The 18,872-nt window shown below is 43.6% G+C and overlaps 1 protein-coding gene and 1 long non-coding RNA gene across 5 annotated transcripts in view; one reads left to right on the top strand and one right to left on the bottom strand.

Moving 5' to 3' along the window:
• Nucleotides 1-18,872, top strand: part of LOC148129478 (uncharacterized) — a 133,469-nt gene that overhangs the window by 20,522 nt on the left and 94,075 nt on the right. The gene's annotated exons all lie outside the window — the stretch shown is intronic.
• Nucleotides 1-18,872, bottom strand: part of ARHGEF2 (Rho/Rac guanine nucleotide exchange factor 2) — a 170,732-nt gene that overhangs the window by 106,663 nt on the left and 45,197 nt on the right. For all 4 annotated transcript variants that reach the window (XM_087943409.1, XM_087943408.1, XM_026686470.2 and 1 more), the window contains 3 exons: nucleotides 18,463-18,571; nucleotides 16,732-16,771; nucleotides 14,080-14,212 (listed from right to left, as the gene is read on the bottom strand). In XM_087943409.1, the coding sequence (XP_087799535.1) occupies nucleotides 14,080-14,212; nucleotides 16,732-16,771; nucleotides 18,463-18,571 (282 nt within the window). The remainder of the gene's footprint in view (nucleotides 1-14,079; nucleotides 14,213-16,731; nucleotides 16,772-18,462; nucleotides 18,572-18,872) is intronic.

The following is an 18,872-nucleotide window of genomic DNA, read 5'->3' as shown; positions in this document are numbered from 1 at the left end:
CTAGTCTAGTGAAGAGAAGGACCAGGGGAGACAGGAGAGCAGCCTTCCAGTATGTGAGGGGCTGCCACAGAGAGGAGGAAGGGGTCAAGCTATTTTCCAAGGCACCTGAAGGCCAGGTAAGGAACAATGGATGGAAACTGATCAAGGAGAGATTCAACCTGGAAAAAAGGAGAAACTTTCTGACAGTGAGAGAATCAACCCATGGAACAGAAGTTGCCTTCGGAAGTTGTGGGAGCTTCATCACTGGAGACTTTCAAGAAGACATTGGATTCCCATCTGTCAGAAATGGAGTAGGGTCTCCTGCTTGGGTGGGGGGGTTGAACTAGATGACCTACAAGGTCCCTTCCAACTCTGATTATCTCTAATCTGTTATCCTGTAAAAAACGGCCATGTCACTTTTTTCAGTACTGGTGTAACTTCAAACGGTCATACATTCCCTGATTATCTTTGCTGCTCTAAGAAACCTGCCCTTTTTCCCCCCTGAATCCACCTTCAGATACACAGAACTGAACAGAAGATTTGAGGTGGCACCTGACCAAAAATAGAATTGACTAGAACAATTACATCCCATCCTTGCTTAGACATTGGGTTCGTTTGACGTGCTAATTGTTTACTCTGAAAAGCAGAAACAGCAGAGTTGACTTTCTTGAAAAAGTGACAGGAGGCGTTCAATTAAGAAGTAAAGGCAGCCTCCTGGAGACAATGTCGTGGATTCCCCCGGGGGAAATCTGTTCCACCGTTTCCACTTTTCAAAGGAAATGATGAGCATGTCGGATGATGTCAGTGTCTGAACAGGAACTGGGGTAGAATCGAGGGCTAAACGTTGCTTTTTTCTTTCTTTTCCAAATTGAGATATTTCCTAGAGTCACACCACAGCCGAAATCACATAAAAAGAAATGCCGCTGTTGTTTTTCAAGCTTCCACCTTCTTTCCCCGATTTTCAACCTGGCCAATATACGACCGTTTTTTTCCTAGCCTTCCACCTGTGGATTACACATGCCAAAATAGGAGAGATTCTGCTTGCTGTCAAGAGTTTCTTTGGCTAAAGCCTGATTGACTGCTTCTTCTTGTAGTCCAGGGTATTCTGATGACCATCTTACCTCCCAAATCTGAGTGGGACAGTCACAAGGAAAAGAGGAAAGTTGTAGTCTGAATTTTAACAGCTGTGCTCCAAGAACAGCCATAGCTGCAAAATGTAGTCAGGCAGCTTCTCCCTATCTCTCTCTCTTTCCTTCTCTCTCTCTGCTCTCTCCTTTTTTCCTTCTGTTTGCTTATCTCTCCTTCTCTCTCTCTCCTCTCTCTTTCTCTCTCTCTCTCCTTCTGTCTCCTTCTCTCTCTCCTCTCTCTCCTTCTGTCTCCTTCTCTCTCTCCTCTCTCTCCTTCTCTGTCTCCTCTGTCTGTCTCTTTCTCTCTCTCTCTCTCTCTGTCTCTCTGTCTTTGTCTCTCCTTGTCTCTCTCTCTCTCCCCTCTAAAAAAAAAAGAATCTTGGCTCCCTTAGCAGCTAAACTGAATTAACGAACAGTGGCACCATTCAAAAACAATCTGAATCTGAAGACAAGAGAGCGAAGCAATGTACGTTGCCAAAGACACAAGTGAAACCAGACAGGCTAAGAAAAACCGCCCGCCCTCTCGCTAAGCAACTGAACTGCGGCTGGGCTAGAGTGGAACCAAGTTTATTCTTGCCTTCCAAGAACAACAGGTGGTAAAGGGATCTGGAGAGAGAGAAATGCAAAAACAGGGAGTTCTGAGAGCAATCCAGAACAGGGCTAACTCCTGGCCCATGGGCCAGATGTATCTCGCGCTGGCCATGCCCATGCCCAGCTTAGCAAAGGGGGGCAAGTCCTGATATGTCACGTGATGCTGCCTTGACGATGTGAGTTTGACACCTTCCAGGTCCCTTCCAGGTCTTTCTTCTCTTCTATTTCTATTCTTTCTCCTCTCCTCTCCATTCCATAAACTGAGGCATAGAATAAAAAAAAATCACGTCAAGTACCACTTTATAAATCCTTAGTAAGGCCACACCTGGAATACTTAGTGCACAAATCCAGATTGGAAGAATGCCTTTGCTTGAATTCATCCAGTGAGGAGAGCCAGCCCATTACATTTTACTGCTGAATTGCTCTGGTAGGCGACTTTCCAAACATTCGATCAAAATCTAATTCCCAGAGATGGAATTCAATTTTTGCTTTCTGGAACGATGGGAAGCAATCAGGGGCTTTCTTGGTGCGGCCTCCATTAGGGTACCCAAAAAGACCATCACAATCTTGTTCTCAGGTTCTCTCTTCTTAAAGTTAAACGGGCTCAGTTCTTTCTGTCTCTCTTCAATGTTTCTGGTTTCCACTCCTTCCTCTCTGCCTTCCTCTAAATCCGTTCCAGTCTCTCTGAAAACTTCCCAAAAAATGTGCCCAGAACTGGACAAAAGACTTAAAAGTGGGATCTGGCCAAGACAAGAATTGCATGGAAAAATTACTGTTCATGGTTTTTAAAATAACATTGGTTGATACTTCCTGAAATTGCATTCTCTCTCCCTCTCCCTAATGCTGGATGGATGCTATTTAGTTCAACTTCAATTCCAAAACACTTTTGACATGCTCTGTTATTAAACCACTATTTCCCATCTTGAACCTTCAATTTTGGTTTCTTGGGGGGGGGGGGAGAAGCAAACATCTGTTTCAATTTCATTACCTTCAGCTCACTTCTCCAACTTATGAAGATAATTCTAAATTTTCCCCCCAGTCTTCAGTCACATCAAGAAGCACCCCATATATCTCTTCATCTAAATCAGAGGTCTCCAAACTTGGCAACTTTAAGACTTGTGGACTTTCAGATTTCTCCAGCCAGCTCTGGGGGTTGAAGTCCACAAGTCTTACAATTGCCAAGTTTGGGGACCCCTGATTTAAGTCATTAATAAAAACATGGCCTAATGTTGGTTGTAGAACTCAAGCAAATTGATAATTCATACAAATTTAACAGGCTCATTTGAAGCTTAATGAACTAATCTTGACTGTCTGTTTTTTTTATTTTTACTTGTAGAAATTAAAAATGTCTTTTTAAGAAGACTTTCCAGCTCTTTCCAGCCATGAGAAGGAGTGAGAAGTGAACACGTTTATTTCAAAGCATTCCAAGCAGTGTTTCCTAATTTAAATCCAACTGTTAAATCTGAGCTGGGGGTTGGACTAGAAGACCTCCAAGGTCCCTTCCAGCTCTATGCTGATTTGATTGACTGAATTCCCCCTTGCCACATTTCTTAAACTGGGAAGAGGAGAAAAGGGAAGGGAAGGAAGTGCATGAAGCAGAGATCTGAGCTTGGAATCCTGAGCCGAAATGCTTCTCTATTTTCCAAGAACAATCTCTGTGCTTCCTTCTGTATTCCGAGAACAAACTTTACGGTTTATAGTTGTGAGAAAAACTCTACCTAATAGGAAACCCAGGAGAGAACAAACAAAACAGGTGGATAGACTGGAATAGACCAAAAAAATAAAAAAATGAGGCTGTCCGTGAATCTGCAGTTAGTTACAGATGGGTGCGATGTAGGAAAAAGTAGCAGACACACAAACTGGTTTGCATCAGCTACCATCTGCCATGCAAAATTTTTAAAGAACTTTAAACGCCTGCAAGCTATTTTGTAATTGCTGCCTTTAAAAAAATGTTACCTGCAGTAATTTCTTGACAGCTTGAGGAGAAAGGTGGAAGAATGTCATCACAAAAGCATTTTGAAATTATTACCGCGTACTTCCTCCTAAAGGGACACGGTGGCTCAGTGGCTAAAGATGCTGAGCTTGTCAATCAGAAAGGTCAGCAGTTAGGCAGTTCGAATCCCTAGTGCTGTGTAACAGAGTGAGCTCCTGTTCCTTGTCCCAGCTTCTGCCAACCTAGCAGTTCAAAAGCACTTTAAAAAATGCAAGTAGAAAAATAGGGACCCCTTTGGTGGGAAGGGAACAGGGTTCCATGCGCCTTTGGTGTTTAGTCCTGCTGGCCACATGACCATGGAGACGTCTTTGGACAGCGCTGGCTGTTCGGCTTTGCAACGGAGATAAGCAGCGCCCCCTAGAGCCAGAAACGACTAGCATGGATGTGCGAGGGGAACCTTTACCTTTAATGCAATGTACTGGTTTTGATTAGCAAAGCATCATATATACCTTTGTATATAAAGCATGGTGGAGAGAGAGAGAGAGAGAGACAGAGAGACAGAGAGAGAGAGAGAGAGAAGGAATTGTTTCAAGCCAATGCATTTATATTGCTTTCTTTTGCAAAGACATAATGCAATGTAGGGACGCGGTGGTTCAGTGGCGTTTAGTCCTGCCGGCCACATGACCATGGAGACATCTTCGGACAGCGCTGGCTGTTCAGCTTTGAAACAGAGATGAGCAGTGTCCCCTAGAGCCAGAAACGGCCAGAAATGGATGTGCGAGGGGAACCTTTACCTTTACCTTTACTTCCTTCTACGGACTTGGATCTTGGCTCGTGGAGTTTGCTTTGGCCTCTTTCCAGAAAGAGGCATTTTCAGCGGGTCTGGGAAGGAGAGAGACACCCCGGAGGAGAAAAGCAGGGCAGATGAGGAAGAAGTTCTGACAACAGCAGGGAGATGTTAAAAAGCATGGCAAATTATCCTTGTACTATATAGTGTCCACCTGTTAGTGGAAAAGACCCCCCACCCCGCTGGAAGCCGTCCATCATTTGGGGTCCAATGCTGGGAATAATCTGCAGTGAGGAAGGAACAACCCAACATCTGGTGGGCGCAAGGAACTGCAAGGGGTGCAGAGGAGGTATTCAGCCGGTTCTGACCTGTTCTGGAGAACCGGTGGCAGACATTTTGAGTAGTTCAGAGAACCGGCGAATACCACCACTGATTGGCCCCACCCACCCCATCTCTTCTCTGCCTCCCAATGAGTCCCTGCTGATCAGCTGGGTCTCCTTTGGTTGCCCTGCACAGGAGAATGGGGCTGGAAAGCAGGTTCGTGGGGTGGGGAGGGAAGGGGGATTTTACAGTATCCTTCCCCTACCACGCCCACCAAGCTATGCCCACCGAACCGGTAGTAAACATTTTTGAATCCCATCACTGACGGGGTGATTCCTCTCCTTACGCTTCATAGAACTCTAGGCCTGAAGGGACCTCGGAGATCTTCTAGTCCAACCCCCTGCCAAAAGGCAGGACTCCTTATCCTATTTCTGGAGAAAAAGTTGTCCGATCATTTTTTGAAAACCTTGGAGCACCCACAACTCCAGGAGAGGGAGTCCTCAACTTACGATCTCAATCGAGCCCCAAATTCTGGTTGCTAAGGGAGACCTTTATTAAGCGAGCTTTGCCCCCATTCTACGGTTTGTTTTGCCACAGCTGTTCAGTGAATCTGGCTACTCTCCACTGACTTTCCTTGTCGGAAGCTCGCCAAAGGGGAGTGGGATCGCGTGATCCCCGGGACACTGTGACCGTCATAAACATGAGTCAGTTGCCAAGCCTCCAAATTTTCATCAGGTGATTATGGGGATGCTGCAACGGTCATTAAGTGTAAAAAATGGTCTTAAGTCTTTTTTTTTTCAGTGTAACTTTGAACGGTCACTAAACGAACTTGTCAGCTTTGGAAGCCATATTTTACTCAGAAGCTTCCATGCTGCCACATCTTGGTGCCTGGGAATTTGGGAAGGGGGGGGGATTTCATAGAGAGGTGGACGTTTAGACGTAACAACATTCTTCTCTTAAAGTCAAGGACAAGTTACCCTGTGTTCTGACCAAGACTTCCTAAACAGTAATCATGCACACACTTCTTTTAAAAGTAAGACTTAATTTATTGCAATGCAGGGAATTGTTTTCATTCCCAGTCAGAAATGAATCTCAACAGTCCCCCAAGATAAGCACACACCTTTCAGTTCTGTGAAGTGCTGCCAAAAACAGAAGTATCAAATGAACTAGAAAAGAAACCAACCGAAGTACAAAGAGCTTCAAGGAGGACTCAGAACCGATTGAACAACTTTGCTTCCTGCAAAGGTTTCACCATCTTGGCCTGACTTTTATCCCTTATGGGAGGGGCAATCGCCTTACTCCCGAGTCACCCCTTTTGTCTCAGCTGCTCTTGCCTTCTGACAGCTCTGCCCACACACAGACTGGGAACAGGCTCCCCTTGTTTGTCGGCCTCGCTGCTGCCAGACTCCAGAGGCTCCAGAGTCAGCACCCCACTTCCAGATGATCCTGGCCCCATCCCTGCATCGGATGCAGGACCCTTGTCTGAGTCCTCCCCAGACTCACGGACTGGTCCCTGTTCTTCCCCACTGTCCAATCCCGCTGCCGTCTGCACCGGCTACCAGCAAACCACAACACCCTGCACCTGGGAAGGAGTGTCAGGAGGAATGTCTCCAGTTGGGACGATGGGTGATTGGACCATGAGTGATAGATTGGTGGGTGCAGGGGAGGGCATTTATGATTTTCAATTATGAAGGGAAAACCCAGAACTCTCAGATTCCGGTTTTCCCAGATGTGCAGTCCATAGGCATCCATCAGTCTCAAGAGACGATGGTATCGTGCTCTGAAAAGAGGTCCTAAAAGAGCATCTAGTGTGGCTAAAAAGGCCAATTCGAGAGGAGCAATCCCTTCCACACTGAGACCTCCACACAGTCTGTCCCCTGTCCAGCCCCCAGATTTCGCTGGCTCCGGGGCTGCCTCTTTGCCTCAGCCTGCTGAACGAGTGTCTCTTCTTCAAATTGGAGAAGGCCATGCTGCGTCTTTAGCCTCCAAGCTGAACAATCAGAGGTCAAGGTTTCCCAGCTGTTGATGTCCATTCCCAAGGCCTTTAGATCCCTCTTGCAGGTATCCTTATATCGCAGCTGTGGTCTCCCTCTAGGGCGCTTTCCCTGAACGAATTCTCCTTTCATGCCAGTAGGACTTCTTTAATAAATTCTTAGTTGGACGAACTTTGTTTCTGAGTACTGAATGAAATGGGGAGTTTCGTTGGAATGCTGACAGAACTGTTGTAAGTCGAGGACTACCCGTATTCCTTTGGCTACTTGTTCTCACTGTCGGGAAATTCCAAGTTGGATCTTTCTTTGACGAGTTCCACCCATTGCTCCTGGTCATTCATGGACTTGTCTGGTTCCCCCCCCCTCTAATGACCCATTGACATTCTTCGTCCACCTTAAGTCTCAGCCTGGCAGGCTCTTCCCTTGGCGGCTGACCAGGATTCAGCCACCGAGTGAGGAAAACCCCTGTTTTTCCTGGCTCTTTGCTTTAGGAAACGGTGGCAGGAAACCCGATTCCAAACAGGGATCCAGGAAGGCCTTAGGAGGGCTCAGAAACAAAGCCCATGACCTCAGCACCTCTGGGACTACTGCACAAGAGAGAGGGCCAGGCCAGGCTCAGAGATTCAGAAACTTAATGCAATCCTACATTGTATTAATCAAGATAAAGTGAGGTACTAATACCAGGAGGAAGGGGTTAAGCTATTTTCCAAGGTACCTGAAGGCCAGACAAGGAATAATGGATGGAAACTGGAGAGATTCAACCTGGAAATTAGGAGAATTTTTCTGACAATGAGGAACAGTCAATCAATGGAACAGAAGTTGCCCTCGGAAGTTGTGGGAGTGCCATCACTTGAGACTTTCAAGAAGAGATTGGACTGCCATTCGTCAGAAATGGTGTAGGGTCTCCTGCTTGGGTGGGTGGGTGGGTGACCTACAAGGTCCTTCCAACTCTGATTATCTGTTTTTAATCTGTTAAGTTCAGAGATCCTGCCTCCAAGATGGCTGCTCTTGCAAATTCTTGGCAAGACAGTCAACAATTGGCATAGGTAATCAAACTCCAGGTACTTATTATCATATGTGGTGGACGTGTATAAGAGCAAAAAAAAAAAAAAAAAGGGATGAAAATACATTCATGGTTGGAAAAGATAATTAAGCAACACATAGACTTGAAACCGGAAATATTTTTATTAGGTATAATGCCAGAAGGGACTGTATATTTAATTTTGCCCGTATTGAAAGCTACAAGGATTGTATTTACACAACTTTGGAAAAACAAGGACTCTCCATCAGATGAGGATATAATTCAGAAAATACTAGACTGTGCAGAGATGGATAGATTGATATTAAAAATAAAGAAGACACAGAATATTACTTAACATGGAATAGGTTTGATAAGAGGTAGAAATTAGTTAGAGAAAGATTATTCTTATGTAAGAATTAAATATAAAGAGGGTTGACAATTAGAAATATGTTGATATAACTAATAGAACTATAAATAAGCTAATGCAAGCAACTCAGTTAAAAAAATTGTTACACTATCACCATTGTTAGTAGTATACATATGAATATTTCTGTTTGTTTTTTCATTTGCCTTTTTGTAAATGACATGCCCTGACAATACACTGTATTCAAAATGTTTATGAATAAAAAATAAAATACATATTTAAAAAAAAACAATTGGCAGAGGCAGCTGCACTATTCAGGTCTAATCGTTGTGCTCGGAGGGATTAAAGAACACCTGCTGTGTAGCTGGATGGATCATACCTAGCTAGCTTGTTAACCATTAATTTATTCAGACAAACATTGTTAGCTGGCTTTGCACGACCTGCTAATCCAAAATCAAACCAAGCGTGGGGTGGGGGCAGAGTTCCACGGGGGAATCTGATCTCCCACATCTCCACATGAAATCCTGCCAACTCGCAACCCAGCAATGGAAGAGATGGACATGCGTTAGTCTGTTTTTATATTTATAATTGTTTTTATAGGTGTACGTTTTATTACACTGTAAGCCACCCGGAGACGCCACGAATGGAGAGATGAGAGTGGCATATACATTTAATAAATAACTAAACACATTGTTGGTCAGCTTTTGAATGTGGCCTCCGCTGCAGTCTGAGTTAATGAAAAGCAGTTCCCACGAAATTTGCAATTATCGTAGGTGTGGAACTTCCAATCTGAAATGAAGGCACAGGGAGCCCCGTGTCTTCCATCAGGGCTGACACTCAGGTGTGCGAGCAGAAAGCCTGTCAAGTTCTGGAAGCCTTTTGCATTTGGCCCGGGGGTGGGGGGTGGGGGGGGGAGTTTCATCAAACAGCCAAAGATTCCTTTTTAGTTTTGAGGAAACAGCTCCCTCTCCTGAATTGAGAGAGTGATATTTTTCCCCACACAATGGTCTCCTACTTGAAATTGCCAAAGAGGGGGAGGGAGCTGCTATTTGGTGAAAAGAAAGAATAGAATAGAATAGAATAGAATAGAATAGAATAGAATAGAATAGAATAGAATAGAATAGAATAGAATAATAATCTATATCTATAAAAGCGAAATACCACTCAGGCATCATCACAAAATCTCTAGAACCGTAAAGCCTACAAACTTGAAATTTGGCAAATATCTTCCTCTTGGCTTCTGGGCGCTCACTAAGAAAGGATTTTTCATATGTTATTATTAACATGCTCTGAAACAGCAAATACTGTTTCAGTTTCCCAAACAGCCCTCAACTCTCTCTCACACTGACTGGACCCTAGCCAGATGAATATCAATGGATGCTAGTAGGCAGGGGCATAATTTTTTCCCCTTATTTTCCTCCCCAAAAACTAAGCCCGACCACATAGTTTCATAGTGAAGCACGGGTATCGAGCTAGTAGAATAATAATAGAATAATAATACGGTAGAACAATAAGGGAATGGAATAGAATAAAATAGAGTAGAATAACAGAGTTGGAAAGGACCTTGGGGGTCTTCTAGTCCAACCCCCTGCCTAAGCAGGAAACCCTGCACCATTTCAGACAAATGGTTATCCAATTTTTTTTCAAAACTTCCAGTAAGAAAGGAAGGAAGGAAGGAAGGAAGGAAGGAAGGAAGGAAGGAAGGAAGGAAGGAAGGAAAGAAAGAAAGAAAGAAAGAAAGAAAGAAAGAAAGAAAGAAAGAAAGAAAGAAAGAGAAAGAAAGAAAGAAAGAAAGAAAGAAAGAAAGAAAGAAAGAAAGAAAGAAAGAAAGAAAGAAAGAAAGGGCCAAAGAGAGTTGAAACAAGAGCAATTATTTCTTTTAGAAGCTTTCATGTTCCATCCAAAATGATAAACACAGCAACTAAGTAGCTCTGGTAACTCTTTACGGAAATGCCTGTACGGTTGCAATTTGGGGAAGTAAATGGTGTCTCGCTTGCGCCAAGCTCAGCACCTGCAGACTTCACAGGCTTAGCCATGCAGTTGGCTTGGCAGCCCCCCATTAAGCAGCTCGCCAGGGCTTTCTTCCAAGATGTTAGTTTTTTTTTCCCCCACCCCTCTCTTCTCAGTCTAGACTCTGGGACTCGCTGGAGGATTCCCAAGTTCTAACTTAACGTGACCTCGCTTGGCCTTCCAAGATCAGCCAAAGGTAGCAGCATCTTTCCAAGAAGATTTTTCCACATCCTATCGAGTGCACAAAACCATTTTAGTTGTGCTGGGATTACAACTCCCAGAATCCCCAGGCACCCCTGCCACACTGCTGGGGAAGGTTACCACGCTCCGTCAAATGGAGTGGTGCCAGGTGGGCACCGGGCAAAGGGCTTGAAATATCCCCTCCTAACAGCAGAACGGAGCCCAGTAGCTCCTCTGAGACACAAGAGAGTGGAATTGAGTGCCATGAAAAAATCAGCTCAGCTCACTCAGCAGCATATGTGATTCCAGCTATACTGTTTAAATTAAACGACGACTCTCCCATTTGATCTTTGATTTCTTCATACTGAACAGCAAAAATTTAGGAGTAAGGTCTATTTTAAAATATTGATAAAGTAACAAAAACGCAAGTTCTAATTTACACCGTGCACAATAAGGGGAGGGAGGGAGGAGAGAAAGAAAAGGGAGGATGGGAGGGAGGAAGGAAAGAAAGGAAAGGAGGAAAGAAAGAAAAAAGGAAGGAAGGAGGGGAGAAAGGAAGGAAAAGCAAGGAAGAGAGAGAAGGAAAAGAGGGAGAGAGGGGGAAGGAGGAAAGAGAATGAAGGAAGGAAGAAAGAAAAACCAAGGAAGAGAGAAAGAAAAGGGAGGGAGGGAGCGAAGGAAGGAATCTGAATAATATGGGATGAAAATATGGTATATGATATTTTCATGTGTGCATACACACACAGTTTCATCTATGTATTTGGATCAAGTAGAGTGGAAATATAGAAGGTAGCTCTATCTATAAGCCACTAGACTCATTACATTGTCACCAGGATGTTCTATCTTTCATTATTACTGCATACCGTACTAACTGTTTATTTTCAGATCTAATATAGATAAAATAAAGAGGCACATTCAACATAGTCCAACATAATTGTTGCAGAATGTAAATGCTGCCAGTGGTTAAATTCACACATTGTACTAAAATCACAGTTTGTTAGTTTGAGTCGGCATTGAATGAGCTGAACCAGAATAATTTATAAAGCAGAATTCCATATTATTCCAAGCACTAAAATGGTTTGATTCTGGGTGAATTCATTGCATGATGACTGTTGCTGGCTAGCCACGGTTCATGATTTGCTGTGTGATTTGATCACTTCTAATTTCTTTACCAAGGATTGAGCAAACCACGGCTTAGGTATGTGCCAAGACTATAACTCATTCATTCAGTAAACTATGACAAAATGTGAACAATATGGATGGAGACAGAAGTAGTTCTATTTTGCCCTCTAGAGGTAAAGCACAGAAAAATGATGTTTGCTGACCATGATCTCGCTTTCATTTGTATTTACTGATCCTATAAAAACCCTTTTTTGCATATGTTAAGTGCCCATCCAGTTTGGCCTGTCAGATAGTGAAATAAAAACCTGACTGTGGATGTTGAACCAACCGGTAAAAACAGGTTAGAAAAACAAAAGAGATAATGAAACATCTTGCAAGAAAACAAGCAAACTCAGAGAGCACCAAGGACCCCTCAGAAAGTGGTTTACAGATGAAAATATAATTAGAAGAATATTAGATTGTGTGGAGATGGATAGATTGACATTAGAAATAAAAGACAAAGAAGAAACAGAATATTTTTAAACATGGGATTTGTTTTATCAATGGTTAGGTAAAAGCAGGGGTGGGATCCGACAGGGTTAACTACCAGTTCGGTCATTTATGAGGTTCGGTGATTTACAATGTGCTTCCCTGAACGCTGCAGAGCGTGCCTGTAAATCATCATCAGCACGCTGCATGCAGAGAAGCAGCCTTTCAAAAAGCCCTCTTTTCCTGCTTTTTTAACTGCAGCTATGCCTCGCACGGCAGCTGAAGTTGAAAAAAATCAGGAAATAAAAGTCAGGTAAGAGCCCGGGTGGGCAGGTGGGCAAAAAGATCAGCAGACATAGAACCAGTTCTATGTCTGCTGCTCTTCAGAGCTACCGGTTCTACAGAGGTGGACAGAAGCAGTAGAAACCCACCCCTGGGTAAAAGAGGTAGAAATTAGGAGATAAAGGACTATTGATGTGTATAAGTAAATGATGCAAGATTATTATTATATATAAGCAAACATTATTATTATCACTTTTATTCATTAAACATGAAACTCAGTCAACTGGACATTTAAAAATGTATCACAAGTACCAGTGACTGGTGCTAATGGTTGATACGGGTTGCTGCCAGCATCCTAGGTATCAACCAATTATCTTCTTAAAATATATGATGTTCCAAGTAGCGCAGTTTTTTGCAATTGTGCTGGTGTTATTGCAGGAAGCTGCAATTTCTTGATGTGTTTTGTAAAAGCCTTGTAAGTTATTTTATTATTATTATTATTATTATTATTATTATTAGTAGTAGTAGTAGTAGTAGTAGTAGTAGTAGTAGGAGCAGTAGTAGTAGTAGTATTTTGTATAAGCAAATTGACTCAGACAATACATTGTTCATTGAGCACTTATATCAAAGAAAAAAAATGTATACATTTTTTTTTTTAAGTGGTTTGCCGGAACTTCAAGGACCAGCTGTAAATCATGCTTGTTCAGAACTGAGGTAACCTTGAACAGTCGCTGAACACAACTTGTAACTTTGAATGGCCACTAAATGAACTGTTAAGTTGACAACTACCTGTATACGTGTCCCAGGATAATGTTGCAGGGTGCTACCCGTGTTTTCTTGAAAATAAGACTAGGTTCTTATATTAATTTTTGCTCCAAAAGATACATTAGGTCTTATTTTCTGGGAAATATGGTACTCAATGCATCTATCTGGCTGACAATCTTAACTGGGGCTTATTTTAGGGGTAGGGCTTATATTACAAGCATCTTGAAGGGAAAAATCACACTAGGGCTTATTTTCCAGTTGGGTCTTATTTTCTGGGGAAACACGATAGATGCAAGAGAGACGTTCCTGAGAATGGGTCGCTAGCACAAATCTGAAAGCTTGGAAGATGACCCAAAGGGGCGTGGCACAATGGCAACACAGTCAGATAAGCAAGAGGAGTCCCTTTATTATCTCCAACTTTGCTCCCAATGTCCAGGTTACCTTTGGCTGGAGAAAAATTCTCCCAGGAACAGGAGAACTGTTAACTGTAGAAAATCCAGTCCAAAACAAGATACACAGAAACTGGTTACTTAAAATCCAAACAGACCAAACTGAAGTAATTAGTTTGGCAAGGTAGGAGCAGGAATTTCAAACTTGAAAGCACGACAAAACTCACACAGTGGGAAGATGCCAGGAACACAGATAAGCCACAATGATACAAGATAAAGTCACGTTTGCTCCCAACAGCTTGCTGCACGCAGCTTCCCTTTTTAAACACTCTGTTCCCAGCTGCAGCTAATGAAGGGAATCAGGGCCCTTTCCTCCCCTGTAAGCCACCCAACCCACGTTGCTCTCTTCTCCATTCCTCCCTGAGTGCCCTAGGATGAAGAGGGAGTGGACCTGGGTCTTCCTCTGAACTCCCTCTCCCTTGTTCTACCTCTTCCCTGCTCTGCCCAGCCGGACTTTGCCCTTCCCCAGTTTCTTCCACAGCCAACGGAGCCACACTCCCACTCCCTGTTCGTCTTCCTCCTTGGATTCAGACTCCAACCGATCCAGATTGGATCCTGCCATCTGACTTACAGTATATCAGCATTCCTGGGACAACAGAAAACTAGCCCAGCAGGGCATCTCACACACACACACACACACACACACACACTCAACCCTTTGCTGCCTAGGCAAAGCCCTTGCGACCTACCTTTGACTTCCCAGTCATCTTCTTGAAGAAGCTGAGGGTGCGACCCAGAGCATTCTCTTCCTTCTGCCAGTGAACCTGGTCGTGGACCTCCACCGTGCTGGTATCCAGCTGCCCACAGCTCCCACTGCTGAAGCTGAAAGCATGGAAAAAAAGAGCAAAATGAGGAAAGGAGAAGGATAGAAGCAGCCAGCGAACACACACACACACACACACACACACACACACACACACACACACACAGCACTAAACAAAATCTCTTTTTGTTGTTATTGTTCCCCAGGCCAGGAAACAGGGAGAGAACAACTCCACTGGCAGCCCTCAGTGACCTCAGAGGATGGCTGCTCCTATTACCAGCTGGAGAGATGTCACATAGAAGCATCTCTGTTGGCTTCGCTTCTCTGGGAAATTAGCAGAGCCAACGGAGAGATGAAAAGGAGTTTAAGATTCAGCAACATTCACATCCCATTTCTTTCATCCAGCCTCTTTATTTTTAGGAGGAGGAGGAGGAGGAGGAGGAGGAGGAGGAGGAGGAGGAGGAGGAGGAGGAGGAGGAGGAGGAGGAGAAAGAAGACCAGAACAAATAAACACTCCATAAATATACAATTAAAAATCATAAAATAAAATAATAGATAAAATCTATCATAAAATCCAGTCTATCAAGTATACATAGTCTAACTATACTAAAATTTAATATTAACTAATATTTATGTATTACTCCTCGACTTCCAACAGTTTGCTTAGCGACCATTCGAAGTTACAGCAGCTTTGACAATGTGATTTATGATCACCTTTCACATTTATGACTCATATCCCTCTTCACAGTGCTTTCCAGCCCTCTCTAAGGGGCTTACGGAGTCAGCCTCTGGCCCCCAACAATCTGGGTCCTCATTTAACTGACCTCTGGAAGGATGGAAGATTAAGTCAACCTTGAGCTGGTCAGGATCAAACTCCTGACAGTGCGCGGAGTTTAGCATGCAATGCTGAATTCTAACCATTGGGAGGGAGGGAGGGAGGGAGGGAGGGAGGGAAGGAAGGAAGGAAGGAAGGAAGGAGGGAGGGAAAGAAGGAAGGAAGGAGAGAGGGAGGGAGGGAAGGAAGGAGGGAGGGAAGGAAGGAAGGAAGGAAGGAAGGAAGGAAGGAAGGAAGGAAGGAAGGAAGGAAGGAGGGAGGGAAAGAAGGAAGGAAGGAGAGAGGGAAAGAAGGAAGGAGGAGGGAAGGAAGGAAGGAAGGGAAGGAAGGAACAAAGGAAGGAAGGAGGAAAGGAAGGGAAGGAAGGAAGGAGGGAAGGAAGGAAGGAGGGAGGGAAGAAGGGAAGGAAGGAGGGAAGGAAGGAAGGAGGGGGAGGGAAGGAGGGAAGGAAGGAAGGAGGGGGAGGGAAGGAGGAAAGGAAGGGAAAGAAGGAAGGAAGGAGGGAAGGAAGGAAGGAAGGGAAGGAAGGGAAGGAAGGAGGGAAGGAAGGAAGGAGGGAGGGAAGGAGGAAAGGAAGGAAAGAGGAAAGGAAGGATGGGAAGGAAGGGAAAGAAAGAAGGAAGGAGGGAAGGAAGGAAGAAGGGAGGGAAAGAAGGAAGGAAGGAGAGAGGGAGTGAGGGAAGGAAGGAGGGAGGGAAGGAAGGAAGGAAGGAAGGAACGAAGGAAGGAGGAAAGGAAAGGAAGGAAGGAAGGAGGGAAGGAAGGAAGGAGGGAAGGAAGGAGGAAAGGAAGGAGGGAAGGAAGGAAGGAGGGAGGGAGGGAAGGAGGAAAGGAAGGGAAAGAAGGAAGGAAGGAAGGAGGAAAGGAAGGAAGGAAGGAAGGAAGGAAGGAAGGAAGGAAGGAAGGAAGGAAGGAAGGGCTGAGTCAACCTCGAGCCGGTCAGAATTGAACGGCTGGCAGTCGGCAGAGTTAGCCTGTTTGTTTAGTGACCATTCAAAGTTACTTTCAGGATTCCGTCAGTTACCCCAGTTAAATCAAGTTTTCTTAGAGTTGCCAGTTACAGCAGCACTGGGGGGGAAAGGGACTTAGGGCCGCTTTTCCACACTTACAACTGTTGCAGCGTCACATTTGATCCCGTGATCAAAATTCGGATTTTGGCCACTGGTTCATACTTATGACCGTCAAAGTGTCCCTGTGTCATGTGATTCCCTTTTGCAACCTTCTGACAAGCAAAGTCATCAGGGAAGCCAGATTCACTTAACAATCAGGTTACTAACTAATCAAGAAGGGTTGCAGGTGATTCACTTAACAACGGTGGCAAGAAAGATTGTAAAACGGGGGGAAACTCACTTAACAAATGTCTCACTTAACAGAAATGTTGGGCTCAATTGTGGTCATAAATTGAGGAATACCTGCATAGGTATCTGACTTGAAAACAAGGGTACTTGCTGGAATTCTTGCCCAGTAATTTTAACCTTCTTGTAATAAATACTTTAAATTAGATTTCATGGGTTCTTGTGCCCTGAATATACCGTTTCCATACTCAACTTCGAGAAGGTAAATCTGATAAAGTATAAGTTTCATAGGCACTACAATGCCCATAAATACAGGAATTATGGGTGGTTATGATTTTCAAAATATTTGCAGATCACCAAGTAATTGAGGCTGCAGCAGAAATTGTCTCACGTTAACAGCTTAATTACAAATATCGATTTCTCCCAAACAACGATAACCATCACTTACCGACTGGCTAGACTGATGTTATCACCATAAAGAGAAAATTCTGCGAAGGGGAAAAGAAAATCGTAAGTTTTAGTTAAATAACACCAATCTCCAGTGGCTTCAAGACAGCTATAGCACTTTGCAATTTAAAGTAATGACAGGAGTAGAACACTGTTCATCTAATAATAACCTTCAAGTGAAAAGAAATGTTTCAACCTGAAGTTGAGAAATACAGTGGTGCCATCTTGCTGGGGAAGAAAACTCCAGTGATAAGCACCACTTCAAAAAAAAAAAAAAAAAGCTCTTTTCAATCACCTGCCTTTTACATTTTAAACACCTGGATAAGATTTTTTAAGGTTTGCTGGATAATAGGTAGTCCTCCAAAAAGGGCTTTGGTCACCACACTATAAAAAAGGATGTTGAGACTCTGGAAAGAGTACAGAGAAGAGCAACCAGGATGATGAGGGGACTGGAGGCAAAAACATACAATGAACGGTTGCAGGAACCGGGCCTGGCTAGTCTAGGGAAGAGAAGGACCAGGGGAAACAGGAGAGCAGTCTTCCAATATTTGAGGGGCTGCCCCAGAGATGAGGAGGGGGTCAAGTTATTTTCCAAAGCAAAAGAAAGAGAGAGAGAGAGAGAGAGAGAGAGAGAGAGAGAGAGAGAGAGAGAGAGAGAGAGAGAAAGAAAGAAAGAAAGAAAGAAAGAAAGAAAGAAAGAAAGAAAGAAAGAAAGAAAGAAAGAAAGAAAGAAAGAAAGAAAGAAAGAAAGAAAAAAAGAAAGAAAGAAAGATGAGAGAGAAAGAGAGAGAGAAAGGAAAGAAAGACATCTGGGCAAACCATGGATGGACAGAAGACATGCCTAGTTTAAGGAAAAGAAGGATGCAGTGACATGATAGCAGTCTTCCATATCTCAGGGCTTGCCACAAAAAAGAGATGTGAAAAAGACATTGAGACTCTAGAAAAAGTGCAGAGAAGAGCAACCAGGATGATGAGGGGACTGGAGGCTCAAACATACGATGAACGTTGCAGGAACTGGGCCTGGTTAGTCTAGGGAAGAGAAGGACCAGGGGAAACAGGAGAGCAGTCTTCCAATATCTGAGGGGCTGCCCCAGAGAGGAGGAGGGGGTCAAGCTATTCTCCAAAGCACCTGAAAGCCAGACATGAAATAATGGATGGAAACTGAACAAGGAGAGATTCAACCTGGAAATAAGGAGAAATTTTCTGACAGTGAGAACAATCAACCAATGGAACAAAAGTTGCCTTCAGAAGTAGTGGAAGCTGCATCACTTGAGATTTTCAAGAAGAGATTGGACAGTCATTTGTCAGAAATGGTGTACAGTCTCCTGTTTGGGCGGGGGGTTGGACTAGATGACCTACAAGGTCCCTTCCAACTCTGTTAATCTCTTACCTGTTAAATATCCTGTCCTAAGCAGTTTGGGCATTACATAGAACACAGAATCATAGGGCTGGAGAGGACTTAGAGGTCTTCTAATCCAAAGGCTACAGGCTGGTAGTAAGGCACCTACAGGTGCTGGGCCATTTGAAACATCCCCAGGGGGTTACCATGGACTTCCAAAAATAATTTTAAAAATGACCTTAGAAGCCAAGATCTAAAAGTCTGCTGCCCCGTTTAGAACGGCCAGAAATTTTTAAACATTTAAAAGGCAACAAACACCCACCCCCCCCACCCCCTCCCGCAAAGGAACATCCCAAGGGACGGAAGTCTCGACCATCTACAGTTGGGACTCACCATCTGCATCTGGGTAACTGTCGATGACACTCATGGATACAGACTTGGGCAGATGACTGCAGGGAGAACTTGGAGACAAGCCGTAGACCTGCTTCCTCTTGCAACAGTCCTGAAGGGAAGACCAGACGGAGGGATTGAGTCAACATCAAATTCATCAGAAATGTTCTCCACTCAGAATAGAATAGAATAGAATAGAATAGAATAGAATAGAATAGAATAGAATAGAATAGAATAGAATGCAGAATAGAATAGAATGCAAAATAGAACATAATAGAATAAAATGCAAAATAGAATAAGAATAGAATATAGAATAGAATAGAATAGAATAGAATAGAATAGAATAGAATAGAATGCAGAATAGAATAGAATGCAAAATAGAACATAATAAAATGCAGAATAGAATAGAATAG

This window comes from Notechis scutatus, chromosome 14 (assembly GCF_049901735.1).
Source record: "Notechis scutatus isolate UNSWTSFEM ecotype Mainland chromosome 14, rNotScu1.2, whole genome shotgun sequence".
Taxonomy (NCBI): Eukaryota; Metazoa; Chordata; class Lepidosauria; order Squamata; family Elapidae; genus Notechis; species Notechis scutatus.
Note: the sequence above shows the minus strand (reverse complement) of the source record. Positions and strands in the feature narration are given on the sequence as shown.